This window comes from Pelophylax lessonae (assembly GCF_965119305.1).
Source record: "Pelophylax lessonae genome assembly, chromosome: 1".
In the NCBI taxonomy this organism is placed as follows: domain Eukaryota; kingdom Metazoa; phylum Chordata; class Amphibia; order Anura; family Ranidae; genus Pelophylax; species Pelophylax lessonae.
This window is the reverse complement of record NC_138768.1, coordinates 494898149-494910527: the sequence shown is the minus strand read 5'-3', so window position 1 is coordinate 494910527 and position 12379 is coordinate 494898149. Positions and strand designations below refer to the sequence as shown.

At 42.0% G+C, this 12379-nt stretch overlaps 1 protein-coding gene across 2 annotated transcripts in view; it reads left to right on the top strand.

Annotated features, from left to right (window-relative positions):
• Window positions 1-12379, top strand: part of ADGRL3 (adhesion G protein-coupled receptor L3) — a 1148837-nt gene that overhangs the window by 903499 nt on the left and 232959 nt on the right. For both annotated transcript variants that reach the window (XM_082254905.1, XM_082254904.1), the window contains one exon: window positions 1524-1649. In XM_082254905.1, coding sequence (XP_082111031.1) covers window positions 1524-1649 — 126 coding nt within the window. The remainder of the gene's footprint in view (window positions 1-1523; window positions 1650-12379) is intronic.

The following is a 12379-nucleotide window of genomic DNA, read 5'->3' as shown; positions in this document are numbered from 1 at the left end:
GTCAGGGACAGTCTGACAAGTATGAATAGCTTTCATAATGTGTTGAAGCGTAAGACCCTCAGTAGCAGACTCCCCCACCTCCGCAGTCCCATCCTGGGTCCCATCAATGTGAGAGACCCCCACATCCCATGTCCCCTCTGCGTCCCAAGGATCCGGTCCCTCGAGCAGACCCGGGGAGGGCGCAGAAAGCCCACGTGATGGCACAGGAGAGTCCGCAAAGTGCTCCTTTATAGTGGCGGGGGGGGGGGTCGGGGTTTCGGGGATGCGGTGCCAAGCTTCTCTGAGGGTGTGGGGATCCGCGAGGAGCCTGGTCCGGTGCGACCCCGTTTCTCTCTGGGCGGGAGCGCAGTCTGTGAGGATGATCCTGCGGGATCCTCTTGGGAAGCTTCGCGGCCTGGACTAGCCTGCAAGACCGTGGCAGATTTTGTCCCCTGTGAGCCGATCTTAACCATGGTGGCCGCTGCAGGAGGTGGTAGGCAGTTGGAGGGAACAAGTTTGGGGGTTCAATAAGCAGGATCAGTGTTAGGATCAGCGTAGGATTGATAGGTGCCGACAGAGCTCTGAAGCCGCTTACATCTCGGGCGCTAGCCACGCCCCACGGATAAGTTCATGTTTACAGAAAAAATAAATGTACATATTTATGCAGGAGAAAAAAATTGCAATTTGGGTTCCTGCAGGCATGTCCTCTGGCTTTTATCCTATACCTCTTTATAGGCTTTCTGTCTGAAAGCCGGAGGACATGTCAATGGACAGGAGCACTCATCCCCCCATCCAGCCTATTGAAACTACAAGTCCTCTGCTGCAGTGGAAGATGGTACTTGTAGTTTATTCATTCACAGGAGTCTGTGAATGATGCGGCTGTGTGGGCGGAGCCCTGCACAGCCCCACTGTTTTCAAAAAATGACAGCGGGTGCCGGGAGTATAACCCTCACCACTGTCCCAGGGAGGGGGAGAGAGGGGGCAGGAGGTGAAACTTGTTACATGTTCCACCCTTAATATGGCTGGGACATGTAACATGTTCCAAAGGTGAACTTAGCCTTTAAGTGTGTGAAGCCTTTGGTGGAAATAACTATTCTCCAAGTGCCAGCTGTATTTTTTTATGACTATTCTCACCTGACTACCAGTCTATCAGTTTCTATTTACAGGAATATTTTGGATCATCACAGATTATATATACTTGTTTTTTTAAAAATGTAAAAACAATTGAATTTTGTGTATGAAAAATGTACTATAAGAAATATCTTTGTTTTATCTTCAGACCTAAATTACAGAAATGACAATTGACTGGTTGCTAAGCTAAACAATACCATTTTTTTTGAAGCGCACGGTTGCTATGGAAGCCCTTACGTTTTTCTCTCATTTGATGATGGGAAAAAAAAAAAAAAAAAGAAAACATATGTAAAACACATTTTTAGTGCATTGATTGTATAACTTTTTAACTTGAAACAATATACCCACTTTTATTTACATGGAACACTGCATATGAATTATGGAATAGCAAATTTTTTTAAATTCTCTTTTAGGTGCGGAAAGAATATGGCAAATGTTTGCGAACTCATTGCTGTAGTGGAAAAAGTATGGATAATTCAATTGGTTCAAATAAAACATCTAGCTCTCAAGCTCCTGGGAGGTATTCCACTGGTTCACAGGTAAGTATAGTATTAAATATATGTTTCACTAGTAGCAGTCAGTAATATACAGAGATTGGAGGCTGATGAAAGGCTGACTGTGATAGCCACTAATAATTTTTAGATGCCATCTGCTAGTGAGTGAGCTTCATAATTCTGCTTTGAGATATGGATGTTTGTCACTGAATTCTACAGTAGCAAAAGGTCGAACGTAGTAGAACTTCTTGGAATAAAAAAAAAAAAAATGGATATACTCATCTCTAAATAATACTGTAATTTCTTATGATGGGGTGAACCCAAAAAAGTAAAAATAGAGTATTTTAAAGGGGGTGGTCCCTCAAAGAAACATTGCAACCAACCTAAAAACAGCTTTATTTGATAATTATTGTAAAAAAAAAAAAAAAAAAACATTCAAGGGGTAAGGTTACTTCGAACTAAAACGCATAACATGATTGTTTAACACTCAATACTGTGAAAGTACATAATGCTTAACCCCAACAATTATAATAAGGCACCAAATATATGATTGTCTTTGATATGGAGCCCTAGATATTCCACATAGTAAATCCCAACTTCTTTTTCCCTGAAAAAAAGGCCTCCCTCAGGGGAACAGTAGGGGTTATGTTCTGTCGGTTCCAAACATGTTGTGACCACCCATCTCTTAATTATGTCTTAAACCTACCCAAGGCAGCCATCCCCACAGTGGGGTTATTCACTTCATCATAGAGAGTGGCCCTTACTGCTTTCCTCCAAGGGTGTATTGTAGAGCCTTCTGTCCAAAATGATAAATTCCTTCCCTGGGACCTGGGCTCTCCAAGTCGTCCTCAAAGTGCGAAGTATGAAAGACTGACTTTTTCCCTATGGCATCTTGGCTGTCTGGGCATAGATTCAAGGGTAGTGTGGTCCGAGACACTTTCATATATTATGGGATTGATGTTCTGTATTGAGTCGTAAACAATCATGTTATGTGTTTTAATTGGAATTAAGGGGTTCACATACCCCTTTAATTTTTTTTTTTTAAACAGTTATTAAATAAAGCTGATTATTTTTTTACATTACTTGCAGTGTTTCTTTCAGAGGCCATGCCCCTTTAAAATTTTATATTTTGAGTTTTTCGGCTTCACCCAACAATAATAAATTATGGTGGACTGTAGTAGGACTCTGCAATACAGTTGAATTGTCGTGCTATTTTTTTAACAAGCTTATCTGATATCGTATTGGGGAATTAAAAAAAAAAAAAAAAAGGAAAACATATCAGTCTCATTTAGGAAGAACACACAAAATGCTCATTGATTTATTCTAAGGTTTATATCACTCAAATTTATATTCATTACGGATTTTAATTATTGTGGATTTGTCTTTAGACTGAGACTAGCAATTTTGTAAATTAATTATTCAAGAACTCTGTGGTTTTACAAAATAATTATTAGTGATTATTACTAGTGACATGCAAAGCTTCAAGGGCTTAACCAAAAAAATGCGGAGTTTTAAATCAAAAGGATCTAAAACTGAACATTATCTGCACTGTTCTTTAGATGCAGAAGGATGCAATAACTAACGACTATAGATGTTATTGTAATTTTATTGATACTTTACATATAAAAAGTGTCATTGTTATACCAATGTTATTGACAAATGGTGCAGAGCTGGAGAATATACATTTGATCACACAGTAAAAAAAAAAATGTTAATCAAAAGAACGAACAGAGAGAATTCAAAGTCTAGCAAGTGATTATAAAACACTACATTTTTACATTGGGCCCTAACAGTGATAATGACTGGTCATAACATTAGATGTGGGAATGTGTGTAGGTTTTCAAGCATTTTTTGCCCATTTTGGAAAGTAGACACCCCAAGCTATTTGTTGAGAGGCATGGTGAGTCCATGGAATATTTTAAATTATGCCACAAGTTCCGGGAAAATTATTATTATTTATTTATTTATTTTTTTTACACAAAGTTGTCACTAAATGATATATGTAAAGAAAGAAACCCCCTAAAAAGGGTGGGACTTTAAAGGTAACTAATAAAGATCTCTCATAGGAAAGATTTGATTTGAATAAAATATACAATTTATTAGAACAAAGGTGATTGTAGAAAAGATCATCAAAATAAATTATATTGTAGATATGACAATATAAATAGACATTTGGTACAATACAGTTACAGGTGCATAGCAGAGTCCAACGCGTTTCGAAATATTGTATAATACAAGAATCTTCCTCAGGGAGTCTGCATATCTTCCTGGAAAGCACAATCACATGCCAAGAATAAATCCAAAAAGAAAAAAGAAAAACAAAATATAATAAAATACATATTGTATACCAAGTCATTTACATAAACACTTTTTGCAGTTGCGACAGCATATTGTTCCACCTTATTATAGAAGTATCCTTGGCTGGTTTGCCGTAAATAGACCAAGAACACAATTTTTCACCCCATAAGAATGCTGGAAATCAGGAAAGGAGAGAAATAGGATACCACTTGGTGGAAGTTCACATACCTGCAGAAGCTCGGAGCCACACATATTTGTCCAAAGGGGATATATTAAAATCACGCAAGGTGAGAGCTAGAGTCAGGTATTTTTGATCATATTCTTCTTTACCTAAAAATAATAATTCAATATCAGGGAGGCGGGCTCAATGGATTCAATCCCCTATGTATAAAAGATTTTAGATCACTTCACCTGTTGTGATGATCCAAAAAATTAATGTGTAAGAAAGGGGGGGAGAAAACCCCGTACTGTCCAAGAGTAAAATAACAGCTTTCAAATAGTTATCCTCAAATGGGGGTGCCTTCAGGACTTAATGAGTGGTAAATCCTGATGAAAGAGGAAAGACAAAAAAGCAGACAAAATAAATGTGTCCAGTGACCTCAATGGAATGTGTGGTAAACCCTTTCCATTTAGGGTATCTTACCTCCATATTAAAGTGGAACATCCATGGTGTCTTGACGACTTCAATGGGTATAGTGTCCACAAGGGTATATAAAAAATATATTCCAAAGTTTCAAATCGATGTTGTTATTTGCCTAGAACAGATATAAGGATAATATATACATATAACTTCATGTATATATTGATAGAGTAAAGGCGTATCCCCACTGAATAGTGAGTTCGTTTCAGTTGAGCTGCCTTACCTCCGTATTGAGGTGGGTTATCCATAGTGTCCAGACAACTTCAGAAGATGCAATGTCCACAGGGATATACCCTTCTATTCCAAAATATTTCCGGTACCAATACCACAATTCGCCTGAAACAATGTATAGAGATAGTGTATCCATCTGACTCCCCATATATGGAAGTATGCAATAAAGGGGTATCCCCAATGAGACAAAGTATAAATACCGTTTAGTGTAGGAGGGGGCGACAAACATCTAGTCACACTGTCCGCCAGCGTTGGCAGTCTAAAGTCCTAAGGCTAATGGTACAGCCCAATGGTTTCCACCAACTATCCTGAAAGTGAGTAAAGAACAAAGAAAAAATCCCCCTTAGATGAAGTCCAAACATCGCTGTGGCAATTAGAGTCCCCTGAAAGGTACTTACTAGGTTATAGAAAAGGCTTGGAGGAACATCAGTCCTGTCCTGTCACGGAGAGATAACTCACCGGACTGACTCTCGGCGTTTCCTTAAATGTCAAGCCGTGGCCCATAAGTTCCCGTTAGGTATCGCGAGATTTCATATGGTGTAGTGATCGGGGCGTTGTGATGTCGTCATTTCCGTCTTTTTACATCGCGGGAGATCCCGCGAGTTTTGGCGGTGACATCACATCCGCTCTATTTGTGTATATCGTGGAACGCTCCACGGAACCGTTGTCAGTGACTGACTTCCGCCCTGACTTACAGGTGGGCATGACTTCATGTCCGCCCATAGTTCTGGCGGTCCATAGGTATCACGAAGGAAAAACATAAACAATAAGGCTATTGGACATTTAGAGATAAACGATCTGATCAAAAATATAGTCAGAAAGTTCTCAGATATAGAGACTCTAAAAGCTAAAGAGTATACAAATTCCCTATTGTGGGGAAATATATGATGTCGGTTGAGAAAAAAAAGGAAAATCCTATCAGATATCGCCCCGGCACGGGTAGTAGCGTTTGGCCCCCTGGAATCACCAGGGGTTCAGACATGGAATTCCCGCAAAAATTGTCGGGGATTTGTCCAGCTGAAAAATGCATATTCTTCCAGATGTTAGTGGGGCCACCCATACTAGCTGGGGATCCCTATTGGAGAATACCTCACCCGTGCCGGGCTCCTAGCTTGCGGGTGATCTCCCCATGAGGAAAAAAATATAGTCATGCAAACTTGCATGGTTGTGGCTTCAATACTGCTGGTGGACCTACCAGGTGGAAAAAAAAAAAAAAAAAAAGGGGGGGGGGAAACCTAGAAAAAAGAGAGAAGAGAGAAAGAGAAAGAAAAGAAAGTAAGGATGAAAAATGATGGGAAAAAATCCTCAAAGTAGATTTTGTATATAGGAGAATAACCCCCTAATCTTCCTATACCGGAGGAAAAAATGTTAGTCGCATCATGCAATCACATAATTTATTCCGCAGAAATAAATATAATACATCATTTATATTACAAGTGAATCAATAATGATAAGCCCACTTAGAGAAATTGTGTTTTCCTAAAAAGGGGTTAGATACCTGGTACTATATATCCTCAGAATACTCAAGAGAGAAAGAGGGAAAAAAGGCCTCCCAGAAAGGCAAGGGGGGGGGGGATGTGTAATGTAAACCCTGAAAAATCCAGGGAGGACATCTGAAGCTTATAGAACAGACAGAGGAAACGGAGAACAAGAAAAAATGAAGGAAAATCAGCATTTGAGCTTTGAAATGGAAAAAGTATGGGGGGACCTTTTAGTCCGTCTTCCCCGAGGAAAATCCCTCCAGAAAGGGTCTGTAGCTCTCCATTTCATTCAGGCCAGGGGGGGTTGTTGCCCCAAGCCTAGCAATCCAGCGCATTTCACGCTGGAGTAGCTGCTTGTTCCAATCACCCCCCCTGGCCGGAATGTGCACCCTCTCCAGGGCACAAAAAGTTACCTTAGGGGTCCTGTATCTGTGGGCGATGGCCATATGTCGGCCGAGTGGTAGATATAAATTACAGATGTTTAGGCTTTGCATATGTTTACTAATGCGTTTGCCCAGTTCTTGTTTGGTCTTCCCAATATAAAAAGGCTTACATTCACACCACATCAGATACACGACCCCCTTGGTTTTACAGTTGACAAAGTGTCTCGGGTGAAATATTTCACCATTCGGGAGCCTGGTAGTTTTACATCTGACTATCACTTTGCACTGGTCACAATTGCCGCAGGGAAATGTCCCTTTGTCCCGGCAAGGATCTTCTCTGTTTGAGCCTTTATATTCACTTTGGACTAGATCGTCCTTCATAGAAGTGGCTCTTCTATAAGTGATAGCTGGGTAAGGTGTTACTATATGTTGGAGAATGGGGTCCTCCCTAAGTATTGCCCAGTGCCCAGTACTAAATGATATATTGCTCACACATGCCATTAGTATATGCGAAATGACACCCAAAATACATTCTGCTGCTTCTCCTGAGTATGGGGATACCCCATGTGTGAGACTTTTTGGCAGAGTAGCCGCGTACAGGACCCCGAAAACCAATCACCCCCTTCAGGCTTTCCAAGGGCGTAAATTGTTGATTTCACTCCTCACTATCTATCACAGTTTCGGAGTCCATGAAATTCCAAGACAGAACGAAACCCCCCTCCCCCAAATGACCCCTTTTTAGAAAGTAGACACCCTAAGCTATTTGCAGAGATGCATGTTGAGTGTTTTGCAGATCTCAATTTTTGTCAAAGTTTTGGAAATTGAAAAAAAGAGGAAAAAAAATGCATTTTCTTTTTTTTTCTTCATTTTCCAAAATAAATGAGAGCTGCAAAATACTCGCCATGCATCTTAGCAAATACACTGGGGTGTCTACTTTTCGAAAATTGGTTATTTGGGGGGGGGGGGGGTTGTGCTATCTTGGCATTTCATGGCCTTCAAAACTGTGATAGGTAGTGAGGAGTGAAATCAACAATTTACGCCCTTAGAAAGCCTGAAGGCGGTGATTGGTTTTCGGGGTCCTGTACGCGGTTAGACAGCCAAAAATTCTCACACGTGGGGTATCCCTGTACTCAGGAGAAGCAGCAGAATGTATTTTGGGGTGTCATTTAACATATACCCATGGCATGTGTGAGCAATATATCATTTAGTGACAACTTTGTGTAAAAAAAAAAAACAACTTTCCCGAAACTTGTGGCAAAATATAAACTATTCCATGGACTCACCATGGCTCTTAGCAAATAGCTTGGAGTGTCTACTTTGCAAAATGGGGTCATTTGGGGAGGGGATTCGTGCTATCGTGAAATTTCAGGGCCTCTGAAACTGACAGGTAATGCTGAGGTAAAATAAGCAATTTGCGCCATTAGAAAACCTGAAGGTTGCGATTGGTTTTCAGGGTCCCGTACACCCGTAACCATAGGCTCCCAAAAAGTCTCAAAAGTCTCACACATGTGGTATCTCTGTACTCAGGAGAAGCAGCAGAATGTATTTTTGGGTGTCATTTCACATATACCCAGGGCATGTGTGAGCAATATATTATTTAGTGACATTTTATGCTCAATCTTAGCCACACATCACCCATTCCTAACCACTTGAAAACCAAGCCTTTTCTGTGACTTTTTGTTTACATGAACAAATATTTTTTTTTACTAGAAAATTATTTTGAACCCCGAACCCCCAAACATTATATATTTTTTTAAAGTAGAGGCCCTACAAAACAAAATGGTGGATGTTTCAAATTTTTTTGTTACACGGTATTTGCGCACAGATTTTCCAAACGTAATTTCTGCGAAAAAAAATATATTTTTTTTAAATTTAATGCACAGATACACTATATAATTCCAAATTGTTTGGTAAAATTGAAAAGATGATCTTATGCTGAGTACATAGATACCAAACATGACATGCTTTAAAAATTGCGTACGCCTGTGCAGTGGCAACAAACTGCGTACATTTTTAAAAGCATTTAAAAGTCTTTACAGGTTACCACTTTAAACTTACAGAGGAGGTCTACCCTTGGCCTGGCGTTCGCGGCGATACCTCACATGCATGCTGCAGTTGCGGTTTACATATGACACTAGACCAACGCTTGCATGCGCCAGCTCTATGGTTAGATAATTGAACCAACAGGGCGGAGTCCCCTCCCACTGCTTGAAAAAGCAGTCTAATTATCTGCTAGGATCACTTTTACATGTAACCCAACCGCTGGTTGTATAAAATGATACCAAGATGATGCCTAAATCTGCAGGCATCATCCTGGTATAACCACTCAAAGTCCAGCACTGTACCAGTACATTGCTGGTTCTTGTTTGGCATATAGTGTAGGTTTTTTTTTTTTTCATGCAGCCTGTGGGCTGAACGAAAAAGAGAGAACCTAACAGAAATCTCTGCAAGAAAATTGTGTAGTATACCCACCATTAGCCGCCCAAAACATCCAAACCCACTTTCTAATGATAGGTATACATGACAAAATTCCATGTATACCTAATGTTTTTTTTAACTGCGGTGGTGAAATAATTTCCTACAGCGCTGCCATCAGAGGATTTCCATATATGCTGAGAAGTTAAGCTGAAAAATAACTCAAACGACCACTATTTTTGGCTTTTTTATTTTATATTTTTTTGTAATTTATTTTTTAAGTGCAACTTTCCATGTTAGGGTCTCTCAAAATGTCGATAGCCATCGAACTTCTTTCGAGACCCTGTGTTAGTGTGCCCTACACTGTGTCGTGCTGTATCCTATACTAATACTCCATTAGTGTGTGGTATCATTGGAAACAGTCCCCGATGGAGTGACCAGGGTGGTCAGGACAGAAGGGACTATAAAAACGGGTGTCACGCCCAAATCTGCGCCTGCTACAGACACAACATCTTTTTTGGGGGTTTCTTTGTGTGGGGATACGTGGAAGGACATGTGGAAAATGCCTCTCATGCAGCCGGCTCACTGCATCTGGTAGGGGAAGTGGGGCAGGAGCGCCTCCTGGATACAGGTAGGCTCCGATGATCTCTTCCTGCAATTCTAGGAAGGATCCAGCTGGTCCTGACGCTTTGTATAGCACAAAGGCGTTCAGCATAGCCAATTGGAATAAATAAACAGACACTTTTTTGTACCAGCTCTGCCTTTACGGGCAACTAAGTACGGCGCCAAAAGCTGGTCATTGAGGCCCACCCTCCCATATTAAGGTTATATTCCTGGACACAGAGGGGTTTCTCCAAAACGCCAGTTACCGCAGGAATTTGGACCATCGTGTCTGCGTGAAGGGAAGACAGAATAGAAAACATTCCGTGTATCCCTCCACTTCACTGCAAGCATTTTGTCCATTTTCAAGCAGGCTCTCTCCCTCCGACTAAGATGGGAATTTACAAGCCGTTGGGGGAAGCCCCAGCGATTAGGTCACACGGTGTCACTTTTGTAATTCAAGCAAGTGATTAAAAAGTGGCACGCTTGTATAAAAATTGTCCACGTACAAATGGTACCCCTTTCCGAATAAGGGTGACACCAAGTCCCAAACTATCTTGCCACTGCTTCCTATGTAGTCTGTGCAGTTGGGGGGCTCCAAAGTGCTATCTTTTCCCTCGTAAACCCGGAAACTAACTGTATAGCCTGTGGCCCTGTCACACAGCTTATACAGCTTGACCCCGTATCTGACACGCTTGCTGGGGAGATACTGCTTCATAGCAAGATGGCCAGTAAACTTAACCTTCCTAGCGGTATTCCCGAGCGTGGCTCGGGGTTAAATTTCAGTGCCAAAAGCGGTAACCCTGAGCCACACTACCGCTAGGAAGATCGCTGGATCCTGGTAGAGGGGTTACTTACCTTGTCACCGGGATCCAGTGATGTATGCGGGCGGCGTGCGGCGGCGGAGCTTCCTCCCGATCCTCTGTGAGCCCCCAATTTCGTCTCCTGCGACGTGACGTTCACAGGGGGGGTGGAACCGGCGGCAAATTCAAATGTAAAACACACCAAACACACTGATACAATGCAAAATAAAATATAGTCACATTAGTTTGCCCCCCAAACTTTATCATACCGAGATGTTATAATGAAGAACGCACAGTAAAAAAAAAAATCATATGTAAATAGTTGGTTTGGGCTGCTCATTCTTAAGAATTACATGCAAAATAATGGTACCGCTTTCAGCACCTAAAATCCAAAAGAATCTTACCACCAGGGAGGTTAATCAGGGACTCATCAACACAGACAACTTGGGGGGTAAACAAGGCTGCAAACCGCTGATTGAAGTGGTATACGAGGGGCTGAATTTTGTGGAGCTGGTCATATTCAGGATCTCCCCGAGGACGACAGATTTCATTGTCATTGAAGTGCATGACCTGCAGAATTTGCTCGTATCTCGCCCTGGACATGGAAGCAGAGTACACGCGCATATGGTGAATTGGGTTAGTGGACCAATATAACCGCAACTCACTCCTTTTGGTTATGCCCATGTTAAGGGAAAGGCCCAAAAAAGGTTTTAAACTCGGAAACCGTTATAGGTTTCACGCCGAATTGTCTGGCAAGAGACGAATTGGGTTGGCCGCGATGTATTGACCAGCGTGTAAATTGCTTTAGTCCACAATAGATCTGAAAAGATCTTCCGTGAAAAACAGCTCATAAAAATACAGGGTAGTAAAATTGGCTGTTTCCATGTGGATTCCAGTTTGGGCAGTGAATGGGGGAAGTACGGGCGCTATAGTATCAGTGGGCTGCCAATTAGGATATGCCAGCGCATTAGGGAGGGCACTATGGGCTCTACAGGCCTGTCTTCGAATTTGCGGTGGCTGCGGGCCACTACTTGTGCTAGGCACCGCACCAGCTTCAACTGCACTTATGGGACTCGCCACGTCACCAAGTGATACTGCAGTGCTGGTTGTTCTAGGTCCAGGGTGTACTTGGCCGCTGGTGCTTGCCAGTTCACCAGAAGCGTGAGTAGCACTAGTACTGACACTCTGCTCCATACGAGCATCCTGCAATTCCTGCACCTCATCAACTCCAGAATGGGGTCGGGTACGCCTGATTCTGCCAGTGAGGCTTCCCCATCGCTCTCATCTGACATGGTCTGTATGCTGTAGGCCTCTTCACTACTGTACCACTGTTTGGACATTTTAGCAACTAAATTTACAGGTACAGTAGTGTGACTCACAGGTAAAAACGTACCTGGTTGTCAAGGACTATTTCAACCGCTACCAAAAAACTGCTAATGCTAGCAGGGATCAGGCCTGACTCTGCTAACACAGCGATTTTGTGCGTTTTGTGTTTTTTGCAGGTGACAGTAATCTATTGATTGCTGCACTTGCCTGGGTGGGGTGGGGTGGGCTGGGCGGAGGGGCTAAACGCAGGTGCTGGCGGGAATCAGTGCTGATCTTGCAAACACCGCGTTTTGGGAACACTAAACTATGGGGACGCTAGTATAGTTCTGATCAGATCAGATATTGATCTGTTCAAACACTATACTAGTAATGGAGGTGTATGTGTGTGTGTGTGTGTGTGTGTGTGTGTGTGTATGTGGTAATCAAGGGGTTAACTAATATTTCTAACTATGCGCCGGGGATCTGCGCTGTCCTAGACTGACACTAACGATAACTGATGTCACCTGTGCCACTAATAATAGTGATCAGAAAAAAAACTGTACACTATAAAAGTGACACTGTGACAGGGCAATGAAGGGGTTAACTGGGGGTGATCAGG